Below are 27,464 nucleotides of genomic sequence, written 5' to 3'. Positions count from 1 at the left end.
GGATTCCATTAATCATAATGAAGTGTTCTTAAAATAGCATATATTTTGTATACATTAGTACATATTTATAAATGCGAATGATATAATCTAAAATTGTTATTAATACATAATAAATTAAGCTTTATTTCTAATCTTTTTATAAAATACATTTATTTTTTCTTTCAATATATTTATCTGTTTAAATGCCCAATGATGATAGTTCTTTTAAAATGAAAACAAATTTCCAAAAAAGCATTATTGATATGTTTGGTCATATTTAATTAATTCTATGTCAATTACTCATTCAATTTTCAATTAATTGAATAAGCGTGGGCAAGATAGATTAAAAGCAAACATTGAGTGTTTACAATGTACATTACCTCCCACTTGTTGCTGATTTATTGTCGCAGGTACATAAATTAAATTTACTTTGCTTCCTATACGCGTACTTACTTTTTTGTCAGTCTTTTTACTAAGTAAGCTTTGAATAGCATCAGAAGATGGATGTCGCTCGTCAGACGGTGGGGAACCGAAATCCGAAAGTAGACTTTGAATGAAATCAGCTCTCGGGCGAATTGATTCTGCGACAAGTCGCTCACTCACTCACTTTGTATTGCGCGACGATTGTCGGCTGGTCGGACCGACAGATGCCTTGTACCGAACAATAACGTGTGCGTGGCTCTCTCTGTCGACATTAGCTGGGCCTCAAGATAAGAGACAAAACACAGCAGGCAAAGTCCCTCGCTCTCTAGCAGCCGTAATTGGAAATCTGTGGCCCGTAAAGATCACAGGGCTCATCTTTGTGTCCATCTCACTCTCTAGGGTCGGAGCGAGCCGGCGCTCGCGTTCTCCGACCGATGAATGAGAAATGCCGTCGCTGCTTTTATCAACAAAAGCCTCGATAAGCTGACCCGCCGCCGCCGCCGCTCTCTGTAATTATGCCAAAGATTAAATTTCGCTTCTGACCCGGCTTTCCTAACTATGGCGCCCTGGATGCGCACCAGTTGTTGTCAGAGGCATTTGACAGTTAATTTTATTATTCTCTGCATATACCTGGATAAAACACATGGTCTGCTGGTCTTCAAAATGAAAGGAATTGAAGCAGTGAACTGGAAACTCACCAAAATGGAGCTCACTGTATTATTTAATATAAAATCCATATAACAGGCTCCATTTTTTTTATAATAAAACTTTGTTAATATAAATTATTACTATTATTATTATTTTTAATTTTTTTTATCATTATTATTATTATTATTTATTCTACTCAATTCGATACAAAAAATTTAAATTGATAACCATATTAATCGGAGTAATTAAAAGGTAAAAATTTACAAATTTATAAAAAAAAATCCTTTTTCTGTGATTAGCTTCTAGCATGCAAAATTACAAGCTGTGTTAAAATTAAATTAACACAATTTTATAAATGATCTAAATTTGGTTTTAAAAACGTAACATCCAATATTGATAAACAAGGAAAATATTTTCATAACCGATCACACGCATTCATTACAATTTTACAAATAAATAATCTCCTCATTAGCGCAAAAATGAAAAATTGCAACCAAAAAAGTTTGTTATTCGGAATCCACAATTTGCACAAGTCAAACTCAAAGCCGATAAAAAATGCTTTTGTGCGTCGGAATGAACGTGTTCGACATGGGGGCGTTTTTGTTCCGACACGCATTCATCATTGATCAAAATAATGCGGCGCGCGCGTCAGAAATTGGCGGATGCCCTTTCATCGGTGTTGCCAATTAAAAAGGCTCAACTTGCGAGAGAGCTCTCTCACTGCTAATTAACTATTTAGCCGTGGCAAACAAAGCCGGCTATGCTGACCGTCGGAGCGAAAACAACTCTCTCGTCGGCATTCCGTATTCGGCTTCAAATTCAGTCAGAGTGACGCGAGCGAGCGCCCATTACAATTAGAAACAGAGCGCGTGCAAAATATTTAATGAGTATAGTTGCAGCTGAAATGTCAACTTGTTGGAAGTGAGTGCGAGGAGAAAACATGGCTGGGCACCACTTCAGAGCTGATTAATTATTCACGCGCACACTTTTGCGCTCGTCAGCCTTTCCGAGAGTAAAAATCGACGCCGGCCGATGAATAATTTTCCCGAGCAAGCGGAATTAAAAAGGCGTGTTTGTTTTTGGCTCGGTGCGCGCGGTCAACAAAAGCGTTCGCCGCACGCAGCAGAGGCAAATTTGTCCTAATATTTAAGCGAAAAGTGGCTTTGTAAGCGCATAAGTCCGATGTTTTATGAAATAAGTTGCGAGAGCGTATATATTACGCAGCACTCGGGGCCGTCGCTGTGGTGGCTTAAAACTTTCTATCGAGCAAATAATGCCAAGTTGGCTGGCAGAAAAGTTGAACAACCACTGCGAGCTGCTCTCTGTGCGCCCCGAACGAAGCCTTTGCTCCTGCGAATACTTTACAACTTTGCAGCTACTTGAAGCCGCCGAACAAAAGATTCTGCACACGAGCCGCTGAGGTTGTTCTTTGGCACGACGACGAGATGAATTTTAATAATTTCTTCATCTTTGTTGTCCATCTTTATGTTATTTAATAGTGAAATTACTTCTTTCAGCTCTCAAAGTATTATCAGATCAACGTTTAACCCCCAACCCAAAAACTAAACATTTTTTAACTAAATGAAACTTTAAATTTGATCGCTTATTATATGAAAATTGAAATATAATTGAGGTGTTTCTAATAAAGTTGTGATCTGCAAAATGTGGTTGGGAAGCTTCCCTAGTAATCTGATACTCTAGATTGGAAATTAATTATTTTGCAACATCCCTGTAGTGCACAACAAGGAAGCTTATAAAATGGCAATTGTGATGTACATATATTATAAGGTTTCATCACAACTTGAAACTTGGATTCTCAGAAATAAAACGTGCAAATATACATCAGATATCAGTACAAATTAATAATTATTCGTTTTAGTCTCCGTAGAAACAACCGCCTTTCTAAATTTGTTGCTAAAAAACCTATTTTAGTAATTTACGCACAAATTAATCTTCTTTCACGCCTGCATGCACTTTTTATTTCAATAAATTGCAAACATAAAGGGGTCGACGTTTGGCGGGGGCGGCAGTCCATCAACGGCGCCGTAAATAACATGCATCATTTACTGCGCCTATACATCATCAAGTCTTAATCCTCTTTGACCGGCAGGCGCTTTCATTGCGGCCACCAATGCTTTTTTACCGGCCGGTTTTTTTTTGCGAGCAGCGGAAAATAAGGAAAGGAAGAGGTAGCTGCATAATCTGATTTCGGGAAACGAGAGAGAGAAAAGCACGACGACATCACTTTCTCTGGTAGTCGGGGCGGATTAGCGCCGAGCATCAAACTTTTACGCACGCATAGTACCTGGGCTTTGAAACTCGACGCGTCGGAGAGACAAAAACAAAGCGTCCCGCCGCACGCCAGGCAGGCACACTGCTTTGCGCTCAGCAGGCAGATTTACATTGTAAATTTCCACGCGCGCGCTCGCCTCTCTGCTAATATGGAGATTAATGAATATTTTTAATGAGAATTTACGGCGATGATGAAATACATTATGCAGCGTCCACTCGCAAAGTCCAGCTAATTCTTTTACATCAGCCCTCTACCTCATTTTATCTCTACACTCTTGTTCATCTGCTCATCTTTTATTGTTGGTGACACTTTTATCTTGACCAAAGTAGCCTGATGGGTTTGATTAAAACGATTCTATTGATAAAAAAAATTAAAATAAAATAAAAAAGGTTACGTATGGTTATTTTTTTGTACTATGAAACCTGGAAAATGAATATTAGTGTAGTTGAATTGGGCAATAAATAGTCCAAGGTCCAAGATCTTGAAATCATCAAATTTTAATTTACAGTTGTTCTTATGAACAAATTTCTACTGTATTTTGTTTAAAATATTTAATTATTTTCTTTGTTCATTAAAATCAAACTTTTAAAACTATAAAGGTTCATTTCTTGAAACTGGTTTTTTCTTTGAAAATTATAAATAAATTTTAAATAAATAAGCAAATTTAAATGTTTAAAATTACATAAACAGAAAAAACTTTTAATTTCATACATGTTACTGTTGTCGTTCATTTGTCCACATTGTTATAAATACATTGCACATTTAATTGCTGAAAACAATATAAGAATTATTATTTTTATTTAATATTATTGATGCTCAATAATAAGCAAATTATGTAGTATTTAGTTGCAAATCGCTGTGTATCAAAGAAATGTTATTTTGTGTTTCAGCAACTCCACAAACAAACGGAATTTACCGCACCGGCTCGCAACTGAGCACCAACTCAGACACAGAAGTGACGGACAACCCGACGTCACCCTTTCCCACGCCGCCGGCGTCCTCGTCACCGGTCAACGCCGTCATGTACTCTTCGGCGGCCATGGCGGCCAACGCGCCTCGCCAGAGCTCTCCCTACCCTCTGGAGAACACAATGGCCGGCGCCAGTCCCCGCGGGGGCAGTCTGTCTAGCGGCGCCGGCATCTACGCGGAGCCGACCCCGCCGCCGAGTCAGCAGCAGCGCTTCCTCAACCGCCACTACAACAAACAGCCCAAGAGCGGCTCCAACTCGGTCAAACAGAACTCGAGCGGCGCCTCCCAAGGCTCTCTGCAGAGCTCCAGGGGCAGGGTGTCCGGCAACCGCAGCAGGACGGGCGGCACCTCCACCTCGTCCTCGGACAATATGTCCGATGCCACCTACCCTGAAGACATGGTCAAGGACAACCGTTTGCACCTTGACAGTGGTGAGTACAGCCTTTTTAATTTTGCTACTTTCAAATTATGTTTGAAATCAAATGCACAAATTTATTTCTGAAGTTTCTAGGCTTGCAAATGTAGTGATTCAATAATTATTGCAAATAACATTAAAATTTTCTGAATTTTGCAAGTCAAATATGATCAAAATAGTCACACATTATGTTTTATTATAACTCTTATTGTTTCCCAACCTTTATCACTGACGACAAGCGTGAGACAATAAATTTTAATTTTAAATGCTGAAAATCTACAAAACCAAAATACATTTTAAAACAAATGTTATAATATAAATTATAAAATAATAATAATAATAAATAAATAAATAAAAATAATATTATATTATAAATTAAGTTAAAAAAATATTTCTAAGTGCCAATAAAAAAAATGTAATTAAATTTTTATTGAATCAGCATAATAAAGATGGGAATATCTTGTGCTCGACTTAGCAACGCATGTTTATTGAAATAGTTATCGGAAAAGTTTCATCCGAATTGCATATAGGAAACGTTTCTGACTCTTTCATGAACCATCTCCGTTCAACAATGCCTGCAGCCGAGCAGCGTTGAGGAAAAGAGCGATAAGTTCAAATGTTCGCAGGACGAACGGTCCGTTTTCCGGGCCGTTGCAAAGTTTGGGCGCCGGAAGAGTGAAGCGAGCTGCGCCGCGAGCCGATTCCGTTTCTGAATGGCGCTGATATGCAAAATTTTACGTTTTCCGGCTACGAAAACAAACAAAAAAATAGTCGGATTATTCAGTCGCGCTGAATGCACAAAATTTAACGTCTCCTTTCATTATTATTTCTGTTTTACTTTCGAGCAGAGAGTTTGTGTTACCCTTGCTGTCGAGTGAGCGCCAAGTGGAGATTACCCTGGTAATTGCCGAGCGGAGTGGAGAAAAAAACACGATCCGATGATAGAGAGCGAGCGAGATGGTGATTATGGAGTGTGGGATGTTCGCTAAGCCATGGCAGATTTACTCTGGGAAAAAAACGCTCGGCATTAGAGTGCCGATATATTTTACAGCTGGGCGGGGAGGGGCTTTGCAAATTTTATGAAGAAGAAAATTTAGAGTCGATTTCTTTTTGTTTGCAAATGGCTTCGCCTGCGAAAGGAAACGCGTCTTTTTTACAACAGCGGCGACAATATCCGGTGGTGCTATTTTCAGATGCCAATTTCCAGCACGGTGATTATTGAATAACAATCGCTCGTTTTTTCTTTCTTGCCCCTCCTGTTCCGTTGTGTCAATATTTATCGTTGTCTCTCTCCGAGATACACTCGCTCAAATTTCCCAGCAGATTTTCAAACGTGCTTACTTCCCCCTCAGTGATCTCCACTTGGGGAAAATAATTTCCGACCAAATCCTCACGCTTTTCTTATTTTTATCGTTTTCCTTTCCGATTGATGTTTGAATCGTAGTAACAAATGTATGCCAGATTTCTCTCAAGTGGTGCCATATTTTTATCTTTCCTCCTCTGCGCTCCCAATTAGCGCGATTGGAAAACGAATTTGCAGCTCTTCCACTTGTTCTGTCTGGCGCTGACGTTTTTTACTTTTTATTCCGCCACTCATCAACGAGGTCGCTTCCTCATTTTTGACTCCCCGTATGTCTCGTGATGGATGTGAAACAATGCTCGCCGTCATTTGCGCCAAACCCTTTTTCCCTGCATGGCTTGATTGCCAGCGCTGTAATTGAATTGGCCTTTTTTGTCATTGGATGAACGGCGCTCGCTCGCGCCCAGGAAGGAAGATGGTATTTTGCAAAACTCGTTGACCTGAAACTCGCCGAACGCTGAAATACCTCGGTCAGATGGACGTGCAGCAACGTTTGCAAGTAGCAAATCGAGCTCAGTTTTGAATTTTCATTACCAAAAATAGCTTGCTCTATAAACTTCACCTTTGAATTCAAAATTTAAGGTATTATAAAAACAAATTGTTACCGGCAAAATTTTATTTTATCCCTGCCACCAAAGAATTGAACTTAAAAATAATTTAAAATTTCAAATTATGTATCTAAATATAAATGATTTTAATTCATGACCAATTTTATTTAATTTCAAAATTTTTTAGGATTTGGATCAAAAAATAGAATTTCATATCATAAACAGGAAGTCAAAAACCTAATAATATTTTTACAGAGAAAATCTTAACAAGCATGTAATTTACTGTGAATGAATTTATTATTTCAATTTTAGAGGTAAAATTCAATTAAAATTTGAATTTAATGGTGCATTCCTTAGATTTTTTTTAATATTAAAAAAAATGATTGAAATACATTTAACATAATAAATCCAGCAAACAAATAATTATATTACTTAAAATAAATTATTTATTTTTTCATATGTATGTTAAATTGATTATAATAAAAATATTTAATGAAAGTATATACTAATGTGCGTAGCAGTTATTTAGTCCACAAAAGTGTTTTTGAGTGTTTAAAATGAAATGGGGCTTTCATTTTAAATCGTGTGCAGGCGATAAATTTGCAAATCATTTAGCGACAATAGATCAAACTAGTGAAAACGGTAGGCTTTTAGTCGGGCACGTCAACCGCGCGGGTTGCATACCATGATTTGGCCGGTTTCTTTGTGCTGTTCGTGTACGCGAGTGGCCATAAATTAAAGAGAATGACGAATCAATTATTTCGACAGCAGCCCCACCGTCCGTGATATAAATAATTGAGAGGCTTTATGTCCGGCAACCAGGCAGTGAGGCCCGCAGTTTGCGTCCGATTAATAAACAAGCAATTAAAATTTCACCAACAGCATCAGCGTTGTTGGAGGTACGCACACGATGTTTTCAGCACCAGGCCAATTATTAAAATATCAAAAGCCTGCCGGTGCAGACAATAATCATTTTCAGGGCTGAGAGAAAATATTATATAATATTTTGTACCAAACACGGGTGCGATGAAACGAAGGCTATTGTGGGCCGGGCGCATTCATTCTCTCGCGATTGTTGTATTAAATTTCGAGCGGAGAGGATGAGAGGCCTTATCGAAAACAGCACGCGCGCGAAAAGAGCCGCGCGGTGCAAAAGCTTTCGGCTGTGAGGCAAACTAAACACAATATCAAGCTAATTATCATCAATATTCGAGCACTTGTGAGATTACAGACGTCCCTAATTGAATTGTGCCTCTGTTGGCGCAAGAGAGGGAGCCAAATTTTCGTTCATTCCACTCCAGCAAACCTCTACCTGCTGCTGTTAAGACCAGATTTCGCGTTGATTGCCATTATTTCGGTTGGGCCGTTTTCATGCCACATATTTCTGTTGCGTGGTGTGTAGGCAGCAATGGAGAGTTTGCTAAATTGGCAGTTTATGTACAGCAACAGCATTTTGCAAATTGAATTTTGATCATTTTTCCGCTCCTTTGTGCTGAAATGCAATTCGCTCATCCGTCACTTTGCACCAATGTGATTGGTTCAAGCTGTATAGGAATTTTTATATATATTTTTCTCCAATATTATTTATTGAAAGCGCGGCGAGGGTCGCTTGCCTGCCTTGCTGCTCTCGTACATATTTATCTGCCGCAGAGGCACTCGCCGTGATATGAAAATTCAGCCTGTTTGTGTGACAAGTTGGCAAAGTTTCGATCGTCTCAGAAAAAATACGACTGCAGCCAGCCTCAGTCATGAAAATAAAATCCTCGGGGAGGACCTATCAGATCCACTCACTCTTCGTCGCTCACTTATTTCTCCTCCAGGACAAAAATACCCGGAGAGAGAGCGAACGACTTTTTTTCGTGTACACCGCCGACTTCTTTCACGGTCTTTTAAATTTGATTTGCTCTCTCGCATAGAATACTCGCTCCAACACAGATAGATATACCTTTTCTGCAACTCTCTCGCTGCCAAATTGAATCAAACTTCTCAACTCTCCCTAGATCTTATGAGAAAGTGCATTTGGATTATGCCTTCTCTTATTTCAGAAAAAATTCGCCGAATTTTCTTCTTTATATCACATGAATAATACTAAAGTCGAAATTAAATTCATATTTATATTTAATTTTTTTTTATTTTTTATAATGATATTTTTATAATAAAAAGCAAAATTTATATTTAACGTAATACTAAAGTTTAACTACCGATCCTCTTAATAACATTGATATTAAGAGTGACCATTCTACATTTAGGCGATTCATAGCTCACAAGTAATTAAAATTGAACTACGAGAGTAGTTTCCTATTAAGTAAATTACTAGATCCAGTAATGAAATACCAAAAATATCCATATATTCAGTATTTCCTTTATACAAACGTATTTATATAAACAAGAGAATGAAGAAATCTGGTTTTACAGACTAAATGCATCAGACCAGAAATAATACTGTGATATGGAAAAATACTCCAATGGTTCATTTAATACTCACGACCTAACGTGAGTGTAACCTTGTCTTTCTATTTTTAACATCTATGAGTTGTTTTTGCACGATCGGCTTTGTTGACTTGTTTTAATCGAATTGACGGTGCTGGAACAAACTCTCCCCGAGCAATTATTGTTTGCAGTCGAGCCGGCCGCAATTTACATCAGTCGCGCACGTGAGCGGCCTAGCGTGAAATTTCATAAATCCGCGGCTAATTGAATTCGTCCGCTGCTCCTGTCGATGATTTATCCTAATTACTGCGAAAGAGTATCAATTTTGATTCAAAATCAAATTGCACGGCCACTTTGCTCCCAGGCTAAACGAATCACTGCTGCTTTTGATCATATTCCGCCTTTGAAATAGCGCAGCGCGTTATTTTGATTCGTTTTCATCTTTCAGTTTCGAAATGCGCAGTTCACACCTGACTGCTTTCTAATGCAGTTGGCAACAACTGCATAACGACCTCGATTGCGCTCACGTGCACACCACTCCACCCTCATTATTCCTAACGTGCAGGTTGCAACAAAAGATGGAAAACAAACTCGTAAACTGCACTTTCCTGTCAATTATTTCGCGCTTTAATTAGGATAAAATGCAGAGAAACAGACTTCTCGTGTGCGTGGCCTGAGCTAATTAATTCAGCAGCACGGAAAATGGTTAATAATTAGCGCCTGTAGAACGATGCACCGCGACTAGAGACTCTTTCGCAACAACTGCTGCGTCGTCCCACTTTGGATGCGGTAATTGCATGAGTAATGGGAGTTCTTGGGACCACCAACGCTGGCTGATTGATGCAATAATTACAACGCTATGATATGCAAGAGCAGATTTCCATCGTTAATTGGGTGCTAATGTAGCCGAGTCTGATTTGCATATTAGAATTCATTAAGTGTGAAGTGACACACTGTGATTTAATTATTTGGAGGGACAAAGACCTCTGACCTCATGTTTTTCAGGAATATACAGTTGAATAATATTTTCTAAAATGTTTAAAAAATGCTTAATTATTCGTTTTATACGCAAATAATGATGTTTAATTCACAACTTTATTTCATATATGAGCTCTGTAAAGTAATAATATTATATTATCATAATTAATTTTTTTATTTCAAATCAGAAACGACAATAGCCTCAAAATCTATGTGACAAAGCTAAAAAATAAAAAAATTTTTATTTGAAATTGAGAAAAAGTTTAATAATAAAATATTTTAAAATTATTTATTTTCATATTAATACTAGTTTTTACTCTTTTTTCCTTTTTTGCTGCAAATAAAATTTTCTTAATTTTTCCACCATAATCTTACTTATCGTTAACTTAATTAGTAAATAGTATGAGTCTGTAAAATTAATTGAATCCTAAAAAATCATGACAATTTTAATTTAAATTATAGTGTTAATTTTTTTGGAACACATCTTTTGGATAATAATAAAACATGCAGGATTCTAAAATAATTGTGTTTAATTAACGAAACAATAAAAAATATCCTTTTTAACAAAATTCTATACTGCGCAGTTTGAACATTAAATTGTGTTAATTTTTAATCATGTTAATTTCTACCATGCAAATGGCTAGTTTATATTATGTATGTAGTGTGCATATTAAATAAGTTTATTTTTTCCTCTGTGATGAAATTTGCTGATTTGCACGAGTGTGCAAATATTGCAAATTGGATCACGCTTGACGTGCTGGCAAACAGCAGCGGCACTCGGCGTAGGCGACCACACTGATCCAAACAGGGGGTAAACAGCCGACGCACTGAGAATCCGCTCGTCCGCTTTCCTTTATCATTAAACAAACACGGTTTGGCCTTTTCGAGCTTAGAGAAATAAGCGGTGACATGCGTTAACAAACATTAAACTGCGCGCAACACAATGACCAGGGCGCGGACGACTAATTGAATTCGGAGCGAGTTGGCCTGGCTGGAAATTGTTGGTTCCAAAGCAACGGGGGTGGCGCCCAAGCTAGAGAGGTGACGAAATGACCAGAGCCGCCTGTTGTGCTTAATCAAATGTGAAGAGAGGCTGGCTAACTAGACAGTGACATAACAATGCCTTCACAGTTCGACCCCCAGGCCAAAACGCGCCAATCGATATCCATAACAAACTGTTCTGAACCCACCTTTCTCACAGTCCTTTAAGAACTTAAGGAAAATTATTTTCTACTGGTCTCATTCTTGCTGATCTATTTAAATATAAATATAAAAAATTATTAGTGGAATAAAAATTAAATCAGTAGAAAATTTCAGGGGACAAGAAATTGAAATTGAACTAAAGCTGCTCAAATCTTTAGTAAATTTTGGACAACAGAAAAAAAATAAGTAAATAAAGAAGTTCAGAAAAATGATATATCCATTAAAACGTTAAATAGAAAATAATTAAAATTTTTCTTTATATTTTTTCCATACATAAATTATATAACGTGAAAGGCTAGAAAAACATATTTAATTTTTGATTACCTTAAATCTAGATAATTGAGCGCGCATTTCAGGAAATCATCATGTGTTTTTATTAATGAGTAATATCTGGTCGCGGAAAATCGGAAAATCTGCTGGAGTTTCGCAACCCCCTCGTGAGATGGCATCCGAATCAGCGCCGGGGTGGACGAGTAATGCACGCTGATGCAACCAGGGCGTGCGTGGAGCCGCTTTTCCTCCGTTCACTCTCATTCGCAGAGGGAAAAGCACCCTCTGCTTTTCGGCCCAATTATGATAACGACCGCCTCATGAACGTTTCATTCTTCTCGCAGAATCTTTCAAACGAGCTAATTTTTCAAGAAAATTTTTCTTCATAATAATCTCACTGACGAGCCTCTTTTCCGCCCTCTCAACTCTTAAAAAAGGAACTTTTGTGTTGCCTTTTGCAGCTGCACTGCTCGAGCGCCGTGTCTTCTTAACAAAATCATTAATTTACACACTCAGCCTTTTCTTTCTCTCCACGTCGGTATGTGTGCCGGCGAAGGGCGTCCTGCTCACAAATTCTCATCACTCAATTCGCCAGCCTCTATTTTTCTGCTCTAGTTGGTCTCAATTTTCACTGGCGCAGCGCCTGCTTTTTTTCGAAAGGACCCGACAAAATTATTAATGAGCCCAGTGCGAACGTCTGGCATTTTTTCCACTCTATACTTTGAGAAAATTGTTATGTGGAAAAAGGCGCATTTTTTACTTAGAACATGAAGGAGATAACGATTTTCCTCTGTCGGTAACTGGAACCATAGCCCGGTCCAGTCATGTTCGGCCACGAGACAAAAACGGGACTAGAGTTAATCGATTTTCCAAAAGATCCAATTAGACGAGTGGTGTAGAATGTGGCGGGCAGAGTACTTACATGGAGTAAATACAAGTGACCTCTGCCGGAACGAGCACCCCGGGGCGATAATCACAGTGCATGCAGATAATAAATCTTGTTAAAGTAAAAGCCTGTGTTTACACTACAGCGCCGGTGCAAAAGGGCAAAAAGCAGCAGACGAAGAGCGAAACTCTCGCGGAGATTAATTGAAAAGTTTTCTACTCTCCTCCCACCGCAAAGTTTATACATTCCCGCCTATACCTCAGTACTTTTCATAAATGCATGCTCTGGTTTTTTTTATAAGAAAAGAACAAGTTAAAAATTGGAGACTATGCATTTGAAAATGCATGTTTCAATTTGTCCTCCGCAGACATGCCCGACTCGCCACCCGAGCCAGCCCCTCCGGAGGTCCCGGCGCGAGGCCCTTCGCTGGCCAACGGAGGTTCCACTTTGCGCCAACTCAGGGGCTACGCGGCCTCGCCCGAGTCGCCAGGCAACTGCGAAAACGAGTCCGAGATCTCGGCCGGCTATCACACGGCCACCCCCTCGGCCAATAACTGCATTTTCTTGCAAGGTAGGAACTAATATGCATTTCACAGAAACGTTTCATATTATATAATATATTATATTTACATACTTACATTTTAAAATTATCTATTGTTTAAAAAAAATTCACTGAGGACTTATCTGCTCTTGAAATTGAAAATTAAACGATAACGTTCTCCAATTTTTTTTTAAATTTTAATCTATACCTTGAACAAATATAGGTAAAGCGTTGCAACTTTTGATATTTAATTTAATTTTATAATAATTTTATATGATAAATTGATGGTCGATTGGAGCATTTGGAATAAACAATTGCTTGCGTGTGTGTAATTATCAATGTTTTATATTTTATTATTTAACATAACCTCCAAAGTTGATACTTTGCCAATTATTTTTTAATTTTAACATATATCATGATTATTGATCCTAAAGAGTTTATAAAAAAATATGTTACGCCAAACTTTTTTCTGTTTTAAACAGAACCTTTTAGTCTACTTTTTTTTAACTGCATTACATGTTACTAACAATAAAGAATAAATAAAAATAAAAATAAATTAAATTTTTAATAAGTTTACATAAAAATAAATTGAGATACGTCTAAAAATTTTTAATAATAGGAGAGTAAACTTTAATTATTATTATATATTTACATATAGTAAAGGTTTAATGTAATTGATAAGTAACATAAAAAATTATTACTTGTTGCAAGATGTCCCATTCTTTATCAATTATTACGTTTATTGTCAAACCCTTTCTGATCATTTTTTTTCCATTTCAATTTTTCTATATTGACTTGCGGACAATAAGAGAATAACAATTTGTCCACCCACCATGCCGAATTCAAAGGTGTGATTATCTAGTAGTCTCCTTTTATAATTTTTTTTAATTGTTGCTAACTTTCTATTGCTTTTTATAAGCATTATTTTACAAGCCTTATCAAGAATAAATTGCACAGGCACATATAAAGGATTGAACAAATTTTAACAAATATATACATGCTTCACTGAAGCGTTATTAGCGGCAAAGAGTAAAGAATTATGCTCTTACGATTTGCATAAGAGTGGTGCGTATATATTTTTAAAGATAAAATCGGACAGCAAAAGAGGCGTATGAATAATTCGGACATTTATCCACGGTACACGTGTCACCACTCTGCGCAACAAAGCACGTTTTATTTGGAGTTTGCCCAGTGTATGTATAAATGCCGTCTGTTTGCAGAGGCAAAGAGATATGGCGAGAGTTTTTGGTGGGTCGCAGGCATACACACGATGTCGAGATCAAAGCTCCTCGTCCGTTTATGAGCGCATTCAAAAGAGACTCTATGAGGAGGCTCTGCTCATAAAACATGCAGCGGCAGTCAAGTGACTTGGTGTTTGCACCAACGACCAGAGAGAGAAAGCGAAAGGGCCTCGTAGATGGACCAAAAAATAACAAAACGGGACATTGTTTATTCCGAGAAGAAAAGTTAAAAGGCAACCGTGGATGCATGAAAATTGAAAATGATTCCTTTTGAGAGTAAGAGAAGCAAAAAGTTTCAGTTTTTGAATTCGGCTGGCTCTTTTTGCGAGGCAAGATTAATGCTTCGGCACACGTTGAATCGAGATGAGGCCACTTTCGCCAATGCAACAAAAGAGCCCGGCGCGAACGTAATATATTTTGAATGATGAGCGGCACGCGAGCAAAAACGTACGCTCTCCGCTCTGCCATTGACAAATGGATTTGAAAAAGAGCTCCTTTTGCGCCCCGAGCGGAGAATAAATTGGCACTGACGCGAATGTTAATCTCGGCGGCAAGGAGTTGTCGGCCAAATTTGGCCTGACATTGGACCAAAGAGTAATCACTTAGTGTGGTGTGTTCCCCTCTGATGGACGTCGACGTGTGTCGCCCACATTAGCGCGGGCGAAATTAAAAACACGTTGCCATTACCGCCGTCCGAGCGCAAAGTAATCGCGCTTCGGGCCGCTCCGGTGCTGAATAATTTAACGCAATTACAACTTCATCACGCGCGCCATTGGCAGTCGAGAGTTATTGGAGCAGAAGCTGTGCGCGCAAAACTGCCCATTACACGGCGGCCGAGATTTTTGCTCGATTAATGGCTACATATGCTGACCCAAGTCATTTCCAGCAAATCGTATCTCTGGAGAGATGAAGCAAGTCCCGGAAAAATTCAATTATCGTTGGAAAGATTGCCTCACATTTTTTTACTTTCAAAAATTTTGGACTTCAATTTAAATTCTATTAACGATTTGGTCATTAAAAATAATTTAGTTAAAAATAAAATGTCACTTCTACATAAAAATAACACAATTTTTAGCAATCTAAAATTTTCCCTGATAAGTGTAGAATTTTTTAATCTGTGAATTTACTCACTTTTAATCAATCTCCTGTTCAATATTTGACTTTGATGATTTGACCTTATTTTTATTTTTAATTTTAAAGCATTCCTTTATCCTTATTTCTATCACATTTGTAAATTTCCAGTACTAATTTTATTTAAAAATTTATTTCAAAATAATTTAAGAAAATAATTATTCACTTTAAATCACTTTTTTAATATCAAATTGGATCTTCATTTAATAATTAGTTATCTTTTCAATTTCCATGGTGTTAAATGGATACAAAATGTTCTTGTGTTCAACTTGTTAGAAATAATTCAAGCTTCTTTCAAGCTATCCATCTTGCAGTAGCAAGTGAATAATGTAGGATTTATGCAGGACAGTTTCCAACTCCCCTGCAGCCACAGCAGCAAATACAAGACATTTTACTCGTCCTCCGCGTGTGCCAGGAGGAAAAACAAAGCCGCCCTCTATCAATCACCCGGTGACATTTCCCGCTGCTCGCAACTCGCCGCTCCTGCCGTTATTGAGTTACATCAGTATGCACTTTTAATAAACCTGCACCCCGTGTGTGTCGGGGGTGTGTTTATTGCCCGGAGCGGTGCCGTTTGCAGCAACATCCCCCACCGTCTTTCGGTCTTTGGTGAAAGAGAAAGAGCGAGAAAGCGGCTTGACACGACCTTAACGGGCGTGTTTTCTGCATCAAAAAGTGCACTTTCCGCAGATTTCCTACAGCTATATACCCAATAAATATTTACTGCAGCACACGATCGCCCTTCCGTGAAAAAGAAGTTTGGTTTGATGGCGTCGGCTGTAATGGCAAAACAAATTTTTATATGCACCGGAATGCCACTTCTTTGTGTTGAAAGGAATTTTGTTTATTTTTTAGGGCAATTTTTGCATTTTGTCCCTCTGAGACTTTTTTGTTCAAAATCAGTTTCGGTAATATTTTTCTGGACTTTTCTCAAAATGAAGCACTGATAAAAAAAAATCTTTTGACACACTTCAGTTTTGAAAATTTTCAGCTATATCCTTGAAACCTATTGCTGGGGTCAAGAGATTCTGAAAAAAAAAAAACCTTTTTTACTTGACCTCTTTTTTTAGAAACACTGAATATCTTCAACGGAAGCTGTGAATATTTTTTTGGAATAATTTTTTTTAATACAACACACTAATAATTACAATTTTCCACAAGAAAAACGTCATATTGATGAAGATAGTAAATAAAATTTGAAAATTGGTGTGGTTTGGTTTTTTATACTTTCTACCTTCAAATAAAATTGTTCAGTTTCTATGTTTATATAACTTTTGAAAACTTTTCAAATAGTCTGCAGGCTGCTCAGATTTTTTAATTCTGGAATGCATTATTATATTTTAAACAAAATATTCTTACATAATTTATTTTTTCCATTTTAAAATTTTTTACATTTTGGCACGCTTTGAGTGTCATCCATGTGCAAAATCGATCCGTGTTTTCCATCAAAGGTTGGATTCTGAGAAGGAAGCTGTGTGTGTTTTTAGGCTTGTGCACGTCACTAATTAACGTCGAATTCCCAATAAGCCGAAGCGAAAGCCCCTCCGGCGACAGGGCGCCCGTCAGCCCTGGTAATCGACAAACGTTGCCCTCTGCCGCTGGCAGGCGAGACTATACGCGCGCCAATGTGATTAGTACGTAGTGACGAGGGGGTTGCGCGCGCGACGGATGGTATAAACCCCTTAATGCTACACGGACGCAACACGTCACGTTCGCTGCAATCAACGTCCGCGCACGCACATTAAATAAAATACAATTCAGCAAACACAGTGAGAGACAAACAATCCCGTTCGCCTCATATTCAATTTCACATATATTTAACGTTTGTGTGCCGCACAGCGATGAACATAAATATAAACAAATATGCTTCGGATATATATGCGTGTTCTCTCAGTTGAGGCGGCGAACCAATAAAAAGAGCTTTTATTGCCGGCCATTATTAACATCGAATCCAATTATCGTCCTTGTACTGCATGATTCGATTAAAAATCGGCCGGATTATTTTATATATTTCGGTGTGCGAGTGTAAAATGGCATGTGTGCGCCACCCCGCGCCCGAATACATTTGCATATTTATTTATATAGAGCGACGAGAGCGCATTGTGATTTCGTTCTGCCCCTATTAATGTAGAAGTGCTGTAATTAAGGCTGATGCTGCACGCCATCGTTTTGTGCTGCTGACGATATTCATGATGGTTTCGAATTTAAAATTAGCTAGAGAACTTACTTTTTACTTAAATGTGTTTCTCTTCAGCTCAAACTATTTTATAAATCTAACAACAACTTACTGTTGCTTTTATGTAACAAAGTTGATTTTTTTTCTTTTACTACATCATTCTACATCTATAAATACTGATACCAAAACCATTTGAAGCGTCTATCTTAAACGATTTTCAAAAAGTTCTATTACCATTAAAAGCTGTTAAAATTTTCAATGTTGATTGATATTACATAAGAGAAGTAAAATTTCCTGGAAATAATAATCTACTTTCATTCCGAGAGCCCCTCTAAAAATTCTCAGATTTGAAGACCTGCGCTCCAAAATACATCTGTTTCCATGGAAATAAACCCATCCTCAAAGATACAAACAAATATATAATAACTTCCAGGTAACTCACATATGCCCGGAATATGTTTATCAAAAGACCCGAAGTTCAGTAGCCCGAAGTGAATGGCAGATCAATTATGGTCCGATTGACCCTTTCCTCTTGAAAGCAAGCCTAGATTGACATTTTTGCAGAAAGTTCGGGCCTAATTGGCCTGCGCAAGTGTTGGACGGTCGGCTTGGCTTCAAAGCAAAAGTTGTTCGGTCCGGTTTCCTAATGGAGGTTCATTAATGCACGCAGGAGCTTTTTGGAACGATCTATACTTGCCAAAGGAGATTAACTCGGGGGCCAAATGAGAAGAGATGTATGTGTGCAGAGGCAGGTATACTTACAATGCGTTCACTTCCAACACTGCCCATTCATTGCAAGCTGAAGCTATTTAATCGCAAAAATATCTTAAGTTGATTGACTTGTCATACACAAAAATAAAATGGCAATGTGTTATGAAGTGACAAATTCCTATAGTCCTGATTTTAAAATTCAAGGAAATTTCAGACAGTTGTAAATTATAACAAAATAATAAAATAGAATTAAATTTTTTATAGTTGTTGCTTATTTGTCCCATGTGTTAAAAATAGCATAGAAATTTATTGAACCTTGAAAATATATAGTATCAATAATTAATCCATGAAATAAAATAATTTAATTTTATAATACCTTCAATATATTTTTTTACTACACAAATACAAGATAAATTTTGAATTAAAAATTATATTTTAACAACGAAATTACAAATTTGTTGCTACTCAAATACCTAATGTCAAAGTAATTTTGCATTGCAAACTGTGTCAGCAAAAAGGGTAAATATAAAAATTTACATAAAGAAAAAGTGCGGACTGCAATCTGTGCGTGGCAGATGACAAATCGCATCCACACCCCACAATTTGGCTGCGAAAAATGACAATGCTAAACAGCCGGTAGCTACACACTCGAAAGGCAAGGGTATTGTATGCGGCGCGTTTTTTTCTCTAGCACGACCCTCACCTTTGAGCATATTTCGCAGTGCAAACACGAAACGGGTAAATATTGCCACGCTCGCTCTCGCAGCTCGGCACAAAAAGCTGCGAGCCTGTAATTTGGCCTCCTCCGAGATCCGTCCGCGCGCTTTATTGAATAAAATATTGCCGTGGGGACGACGTGCGTACAATGTAACCTTTATTAAGTGGGAGTGCACGCTACACCAGCGATTTATTTTCACTCTCTCTATACAGCCAACAATCGGCCATTGTTGTCAGCCCCGCCAAAGAGTGAGGGGCGAGAGATGCTTTTAAATACAGATTCATCCGACGAGAGGAGGGAGCGCAGATTTAATTTCAATTTCGGAGAGCATAGGTCGCTGTGTTCAGATTCACTCGGATGAAACGGAAAAGTGTGCGATTTTTGCAAAAGAGGGGTCCGATGCTTTTTATGCCTCGCTCGACTGGCTAATGAGAATTTATGTTGGGAAAAGTCGCTGGATTTGACGACGTGTAGCGAGAGCAGGAAAAGGTACATTGGTTCATTGTCATAGGATGTCCACATCAGTGAGAAAGCGAGAGGGTCGCATAATATGAAAGTCAGCAATAAATTGGAGGGTGGATACGCTAATTGGCAAATTTGATTTGCCAGAATCACGTTTTGATGCTCTTCAAAGCAGGGTGCAGCTCTCAATTAATGTTTCATAATCAAATATTTCCACCCCCTTATAAAAATAATAATTCATAATCAACATGTGAAATTAAAATATTCCATTCAGTTTATAAAACTTATTTTTTAATATAGATAAATTTTACAAATAAAATTTAAAATGTTTCTTTGTTTTTAAAATGAATATTTAATTTTAATATTTTATTTATTTTCAAAAAATATTTTTATGTGTAACAATTTATAATATTTTAACACAATTGCAATTTGTATGTTTCTACTATAATGAAAAAAAAATTTAAATGTGAGCAATTTTTTATTTTATAAGATAAAAATTACATTGAAGCAGATTGATTAATTTGAAAAACAAATACCATCTGCCTAAACATGTCAGCGCGTATAGAATCGTTGGTAAATTTCATTTTCAATTACTGATTATAAACACACAAGTTGTGTAGCAATTGAAGAAACGTAAATATTTATGAGCTAAAAGCTAAATGAAAGTTATAATAATTTAAAAAGTTTAAATTTTTTATTGTAATAAATAAATGTAGTTATTTATGTGCCACAAACGTTTAAACTTTTGTTTAAAAAAAAAACCAAATCGCAAGAAAATTATATAAAGTTTATACTGTATTTTCCTTCTCAATATAGAACAAAATAAATGTGTTTCTTGTGCAAAATCTAGCGGATCGAAGCATTTTTACGATCGACGGAGCAAAGCAATCTCTCTCTTTCGCTGCTGCGACTCTCCCCCGCATTATGTGGTGGTGCTTGGTCATCAGAAAAATTAGATAACCGCTTCGCTAGCATGCAATACATTCCCGAGTGGCATTAACAGGGCCGCATTATGCATTGTTTTTCTATAAACGAATAGAGAGCGAGCGAGGGATTGATCCCTTTCGCTGCTGCTCACAGATAAATCCGGATTTATATTTGCGCCCGATATTAATTAGCTTCTGCAATAAAAATGCAAATGACCCTGGTGGTGGTCAGAATTTAATTTCTCCCTGGGCCGGGTGGCGGCAATAAAATTTCTCACGGTTGCACCCGAAAATAAAGGCGGCCCTCTCGCAGGGGGCGGCGTCGCGGGTGAAAACCCGATCTTGTCCAAACAATGCTATCTAATAATTTATCTTTATGGGCGCGCAGAGACTATGTGTGCCTTCGCAACTCTGCCCGGAGATAAATAAACAAACAAATATACTGGGACGTGTGAAAACCCGCTCTAGGATGCATAAAATGGTATGAAACATGATGGGTGTGAGGAATTATACGATCTAGAGAGGTCGCCTCCATTGTTGTTTAATTACGACCGGCGCTCGGGGGTAGATTTTTATTGAATTTTTATTTAATTTATGCTCTCGCGACTAACAACGCTGGTACTCACTATTGTGTCATTGTTAGTAGATGTTGCTGTAATTTCATACAACCCTATGAACTCATTTTATATGCCATTGTTTCAATTGTGGATATCACAGTGCTGAAATAAGATTTGATAAAAAAAAATTAAAAATATGAATTTTATAGATTTATGGTCTGATAAATTTAAGGTTTAAATCATAAAAAGGAATTATTATATCATATGCATGGTTTCATCAGTTTTCAATTGTTGTATTTTTGTTATAAAAATTAAATAATAAATAAATAGGTAAAGCAATGATTAAGTTTGCTGAACAAATATCATGCAACTAATTTAACGTTATCAGGTTGAGAGAACCTAGGAGATGGAATTAGAAAATAAAATCTGCAAAATAGTATTGTCAGATACATTTTATTTTCAATTTTGATATGTTTTAAAATTTTTAAGTTTATTCTCACGTCCAAAGCCTATACTAATCGGACTAATTTTTTACATAATTCAACAAATTTAAAAAAAAATCTGCTAGTATGAAAATTTTGTTGATTTTTCTTTTTCCAACCAAACAATTATTGTTTTAAATCTTGTACTCTCAAGCACATTCAACCCCTTTTTCTCATTTAAATGCTGTGACTATCCTCTAAATTAATTTATCAATTGCGTGAGGTTCAGGAAATTAAAATCCGCGCAAGCTCAGCACTTTATTATCCGTCTCTCTCACTCTGTCCTCCTATCAGGCGCGAGAGCCCAAATTAAATTAGCCACAAATCGCTATCCTCGAGCCAATTCCTCGCTTGCTCGCTCGCAACTGCAATCCGCAATTACAAGCATTTTCATTAGCGTGCAGGAAAGGCAATCTGTGTGTTGTGCGGAGAACGTTTGGCCGAGAGCACCGCGCGATTGAGAGAGCGAACGTAATTTTCTAGCCGACTTGCGCGCGGATCGGATGCGATCGGACGTGTAACCACGCTATATATGCTACACGTATCAGCAGATGCAGACAAATTGATACAATTATTGTTGTGTCTTGTACGGGTGCTCGGGCTAGATTGGATCTAAGTGGACATAATGCCTTTGATAGCGAGTAATTACGGCCCACAAAAGAACTCGCTCTCGGCACAGCGGCGCGCACCGAATTGATTCTTCTCAGCCACTCGCGGTTGCTCACACACCGAGCTACACACGCGCAGGAAGCTTGAATTGCTACTTTTTTTTATTGTAAACCATTTTTAATTTTTCTTTAGCACATAGCAACAGTTTTAAAATTTATTTAATTCGCGGAATTCGCCTATACGTCGTGCAAGCTAATTACATTAAATATAAAACATGTCAAATGATTATGATTGTTTCCCAGGTGAAACGCATGGTAAAATCAACCAGCATGAAAATGTAGACTTAAATTTAGCTTATTAGTTTAATAATTATATGATTTATTCATCAAATGTGTATTTAAAAGGTTGTACCGCAATTTGTTATTAAGAAAAAAATTTATATTATAGGAATAGAACCCCTACATTTCAATTACACCCTCAGTTTTGATATTTAAATAGTTAATGGAAATATATAAATATTTATAAGTTGTAACAAAAACACTCAAATAATATTGATAAAATAAAATGAACTTGAATAAACAATTATCATTCAATTGAAAAATAAAAAATACAAATTAAAAAGAATTATTAATTTTAAATATTGCATTTTTATTAAAGAAAAAAACAAAAGCTTTAATACAATATTTTTTATTATTCAAAATTTTTAAATTTAATTTATAATGATGAATTGATGTCATGTTCAATTGAAGCCTTCCATCATCTTGGAAGACTAAAATAGTCGTTGCTGCGGATCAGACTTTTTCTTCTCTCTCACTCTCGCCAAGAGACAGAGAGCGATTGCGTCATCGGAGCACGTAAAAGGAGGTCTCGTCGTTTGAGTCAAGTGTCGTTCTGCTGACTGACCTCTGCCCGCGAGTGAAGGTCAGCGACCGGCGAATTTCTGCAGCAGTCTCCTCAATTGAAGACGAAATTAATCCGCCTCAAATTTCTCATTCGTTTTATTATTTTTTTGCACACCGCCAACGCTTCCTTTGTGACATCAGCAAACAAACTTATGCAAAAAACTGTGAATGAGAATTAGAGTTAGGGGCAAAAAATCTACGCTTACATTAATTAGGCAGCGTCGCGTTTCGTTACGGCTGTGACGTGGAGTACGCATGTGGTCGTTATGCATTTATGAAAAAAGGAAGGACTGACTAGGCCTATTGGTGTCGCGACGAGTCCCCCTTCAGCAGTCTCACTCCCAACTCGGCTGGAATAACAAGCAGTGGCCAACGTCATTTGCATTCGCGCTGGATTTTTCTCAGGATTTTTCCGACGACCACGAGGGCGAGTAGAATTTTTATATTTTTTCCTTGGATTGTCTGCGAGGCGAGACAAAGGGGGGTTTTACAGCTTCTGCGAAACGTTTTTGTGTTACGTGAAGTGTGTCGTATATTTTAACTCTTAGAAATCTCCCATGTGATTCCAAATATCCCATTCTGAATTGAGATGGAAAATTTTTACATTTTATTTTAGACTAAAAATAGTATTATTGCAACAGACAAACTGATACAAAAATAATAAATAATAATAATTAATTCTCAAAGTGGGTTGTGGTTAAAAAAAAAACTAAATAATGAACTCATCAGTTCAGAAAAAAAATTGTAATTAATATCATTTTTCCTATTTAAATGAGGCCATAATCAATATTGCAACATATTAATTTTTTTTATTAAATAAAACTCTTTTTTGTTCAGGAATTGTAGATTAAATTTTTATGATATTAAGTTCCAAGGGTTTAATTTAAGTTAATTATTAATTAAAAATTAAACCTTGTTCAATAAATTTCAATATTACAAACATTGTTGATTTTTAAAATTTTTGTTAAAAATTAACTCTTGATTTTTAACTAAATCCGGACATAAATCTGCGGCTTGGAGTCACTCGAGGTCAAGTGTATATAAAAAAAGGTGCTTCACTTTAGTTTCAACATATTTTTATATGATTATTATTTTCTTCTCGAGGATTCTCTCTGTTATAAGAAAGATGGAAAAGCACGTCCTTGATCACTTTCAAATCAATTGCACTCTATATCTGTTTCTCGTGAGAAATCTTTGTGAAAAGCCGTGAGTTAGTTGCCGCATAGATGCACATTGCGTATGGTGTATGCCCATGAGCTGCTCATTTTGCCGCAAGAACGTCTGGGCAGTAAAGTCTCGGTTACGAGGCCGCAAAGAACATGTTGTAAAAAGAGAGGCGCTTGGGGAAGGTCAACCTGCCACAATGGAGAGCACACGAGGGCAGCAAATGAGGGAGGCGGCTCAAAATTTGTTCTCTCAGTGTTTTTCCCCACGTCCATATTTGGGCGAACCCGCGTGTATTGATTTCGTGGGCGTCCGACTGTTGCTGCACTCGTCGTCGGGAAATAAAAAGCTTGAAGCCCATTTACTCGCGCGCCCGGCGTGTAACTCCTTTTTGTTCCATAAAGAGGAAACGCCCTATCAGAAAGACAAAATAATAAAGAACATGACTACTTTTGATGTTTGTAATAAAAAGTCAGTCGCACAAGATTCGCTGCAGCCTGACAGCGGGTGGCTTCGGCACTAAAGATTTCATTTTATTGCATAACGCGCGCGCGTGTGGCGGGTGCGAACACTGAAAAGCTGACTTCAGCCTTTGTCCCGTCATTCATCATATTCGGTTTTGGTTGGGCGAGAAATGCTTTGATGCAAATCTTTCATCAAATTAACTGAGATTCAATATTGATTCTATGTATTATTCATAATTATTTTCAGAGTAAAAGTATAGTTTGTAAATATCACATTGTAATACCAAAGTTGTTGCAAATTTGGTGGCCAAAGTGTCAATTTTAGACAAAGATAATTATAATACGGGCAACAGGATAAAGCTTATAAAACTTTATTTACATTAAAATTAAATTGTTTAATTGATCTTATATGTAATAAATTCAAAAGTTTATACAAAATTTAAAATATATTTATAAGGTTTGCAATGTTAACTATTTCTTTTTTTAACTCTTTTAATGTCAAAATTATTTTGTACAGTTAGTATATATGAAACAACATTATTTTAATATGGAATAAAAAAAAATTGTAATGTATGCATTGAGGGCATGAGATTTATATTTTTACCATTTTTCTTTCAAATTATAATGTCTGCTATAATAACTTTTAACGGCAAAGGTAAACTTTGAAAGAAAAGTTTCACATCATTTCCCTTTTAGAAAATTAATTTTTGCAGGAAGCTCGCCCAGATTCCGTGCAGCAAGAGAAAATATTATATGGCCGCAGGCTTCGAATTGGGAGAGTGTTAATTTTTTGCGCGCCATTTCCACATTTCTCAGCAGACGCTGATCAAAGTTTATTTTCCATTGTTTTTTCAGCTCTCGAGAGCAGCAGAGGCAGAAAGGGTGAAATGGAAAAGGCTCTTTTCCCGATGGCTGCTCCTCTTTGTGCGCGCAAAACTCGCTGCTATACTTCCTTTCGCTTTGCAGCTTGCTAAGCGATAAATGAATATTCATTTTTATTCCCCTCGGCTTTTAACGGCCCAATTTTTTTCGCTGCGCTCGCTGCCCTTTCGAGAGGAAAAAAATAACAGTCCCGTCGGGCGCCGCCGATGAGCCCGAAAAATTCGTCCCGCAGGAAATTAGACTGCAGTTGTAAAGCGCCCGTGCAATCGGTACATCGGCGTGAAAGGTGCTTTTTATTAGCGGGCCCACCTGACTGTAGCTCCCTTTACGGCATTGTTTGCCGCGCCCAGAGGTTAAAATTTTACTGCGCGCTCCAAAACTACTGCGTTGCCCAGATTTTTATGTCAAAAGTATTGATTTGATATTGCTCACAGATTTTCTCCCGAAATTCACGACATGCCTTAACAGACCGTATAAAAACCTTCACCGTCAAGCGAGCAGTTTGAAAAAAAAAATCACTCTCTAATTTATGAACGATGAGGTGTAAAATGGTTATATTTCATCAAATAATTTTCATATAATATAAAAAGAACAAAACTAATAAATAAAGTATGCAGCTATTGATGGAGGAGGCGCTGCACTTAATTGGAATAGGTCCAATAGATCAAATTAGTTACAGACACGTGCTTCCAATTACAAAATAAAGAGGGGAATATAGCTCATTATTTGATTTTTCCTGTGATTATTCAGCTGTGTTGATCAAAACAAGGCGCAAATACTTTATTTGTGTTTTGTCTGTCGGTGGTGTTCGAAATAATAGGAGGGGCGGTTGGTTAGATTTATCAAGGATTATACAATACAACCGTCGGTAATTAGCCTCTCCACATCACATCCCCGCGTCTGACAGCACGTGCAACAACGCATGACTCACTTCATTACCAACCCCTGCTCATACCTGCCCAAATCCGCCGCCGCCTCCACTAGAAATTAAACCTGCGCGTTCGGATGAGCCAGAGATTTCGCTTCTCCTTGTGGCTTTTGGGAACGCGTCTTGTGACAAAATTCTGATCCAATTTGCCTTTGATCTCTGCTTGTTTGTCGCGGAAAGTTGTTTAATTGGGCGCCTGCTGAACTTTGCCAATTTCAACTTGCTCCGAGAGTTATTATGTAACATATTCACACTCCAATCTTTTTTTGAGTTTGTGGAATAAAAATATAATATAAAATAAATAAATCGAAATTATTTATATATTAAATAATAAATAATAATAAGCGAGAAGCGCATATTATTATTTTAAATTAAAAAAATTGCAATAAAACAAAATAAGGGAATTTTTCCATTCATTTCATCCTTGTGGTTTTTATACATTAGGAAATAAAAAATTAAATATAACTCACTTTCAAAACTTTTGAGATTTGAAATCATTTAAAGGAAGAAAGTATTATTCGATTTTTTTCCCACTGTATAGTTTGAATCTAATTTAACCAATTAACTTTTTCCTTCTCAAAACATCACTGTGTTTAACCAAAAGTTGCTCTCAAAGCGGAGCACATACGAAAGCGCTAATCCGCAATTAAGTGAGCTAATTCATCCTTTATGACCGAGCATGTTTGTGTCTTCAAACATTAAACTTTGTGCACAATTTTATTTGCAAATATTTAACAAACTCAATTAACTCTCCATGTGTGTCTCTGGGAGCGGCGCCTCGGAGACGAGAGAGATTCTTTCAAGTGATGCTCTTTGATGAGATGCTGAAACTTTAACTCGGCGTATGCATGTATGTGTATCAAGGAGAGAGCGAGGCATTTAATTAGCCTTGTACGGCTTTCTTCTTCGGAGGCGTATTAAATTTTGTTGTTGAGAGCAGCTAGCGCTCGTTTGAACAACGCAAATGGATCTGCAGCAGTTAATTCGCAGAGAGCGTTTAATTTTCCGGGCAGTAACGTTCTGCATAAAATACAAACAAGCACTTAAATTAATGCACGCTGACAACAGTGTATTACGAAATAAATGTTTGCAGTTTACTTCATTAAAGTGCCGTTCCTATATATCCGACGCTGCATTAAAGCATTCGTCAAAATCTCTTAATGCTTTT

General features: G+C 37.2%; 1 protein-coding gene across 7 annotated transcripts in view; it reads left to right on the top strand.

Moving 5' to 3' along the window:
• Window positions 1-27,464, top strand: part of LOC132202951 (teneurin-a) — a 322,154-nt gene that overhangs the window by 156,402 nt on the left and 138,288 nt on the right. For 5 of the 7 annotated variants that reach the window (XM_059630318.1, XM_059630313.1, XM_059630315.1 and 2 more), the window contains 2 exons: window positions 4,234-4,743; window positions 12,770-12,973. In XM_059630318.1, coding sequence (XP_059486301.1) covers window positions 4,234-4,743; window positions 12,770-12,973 — 714 coding nt within the window. Of the gene's footprint in view, window positions 1-4,233; window positions 4,744-12,769; window positions 12,974-23,193; window positions 23,286-27,464 lie in introns of those variants that run through there. The other 2 variants (XM_059630319.1, XM_059630321.1) reach the window with 2 other exon arrangements.

The sequence above is a fragment of the Neocloeon triangulifer genome, unplaced genomic scaffold, assembly GCF_031216515.1.
Source record: "Neocloeon triangulifer isolate White Clay Creek 2 clone unplaced genomic scaffold, ASM3121651v1 ptg000017l, whole genome shotgun sequence".
Classification (NCBI taxonomy): Eukaryota; Metazoa; Arthropoda; class Insecta; order Ephemeroptera; family Baetidae; genus Neocloeon; species Neocloeon triangulifer.
The sequence above is the reverse complement of the archived record's forward strand: the minus strand, read 5'-3'. Positions and strand labels throughout refer to the sequence as shown.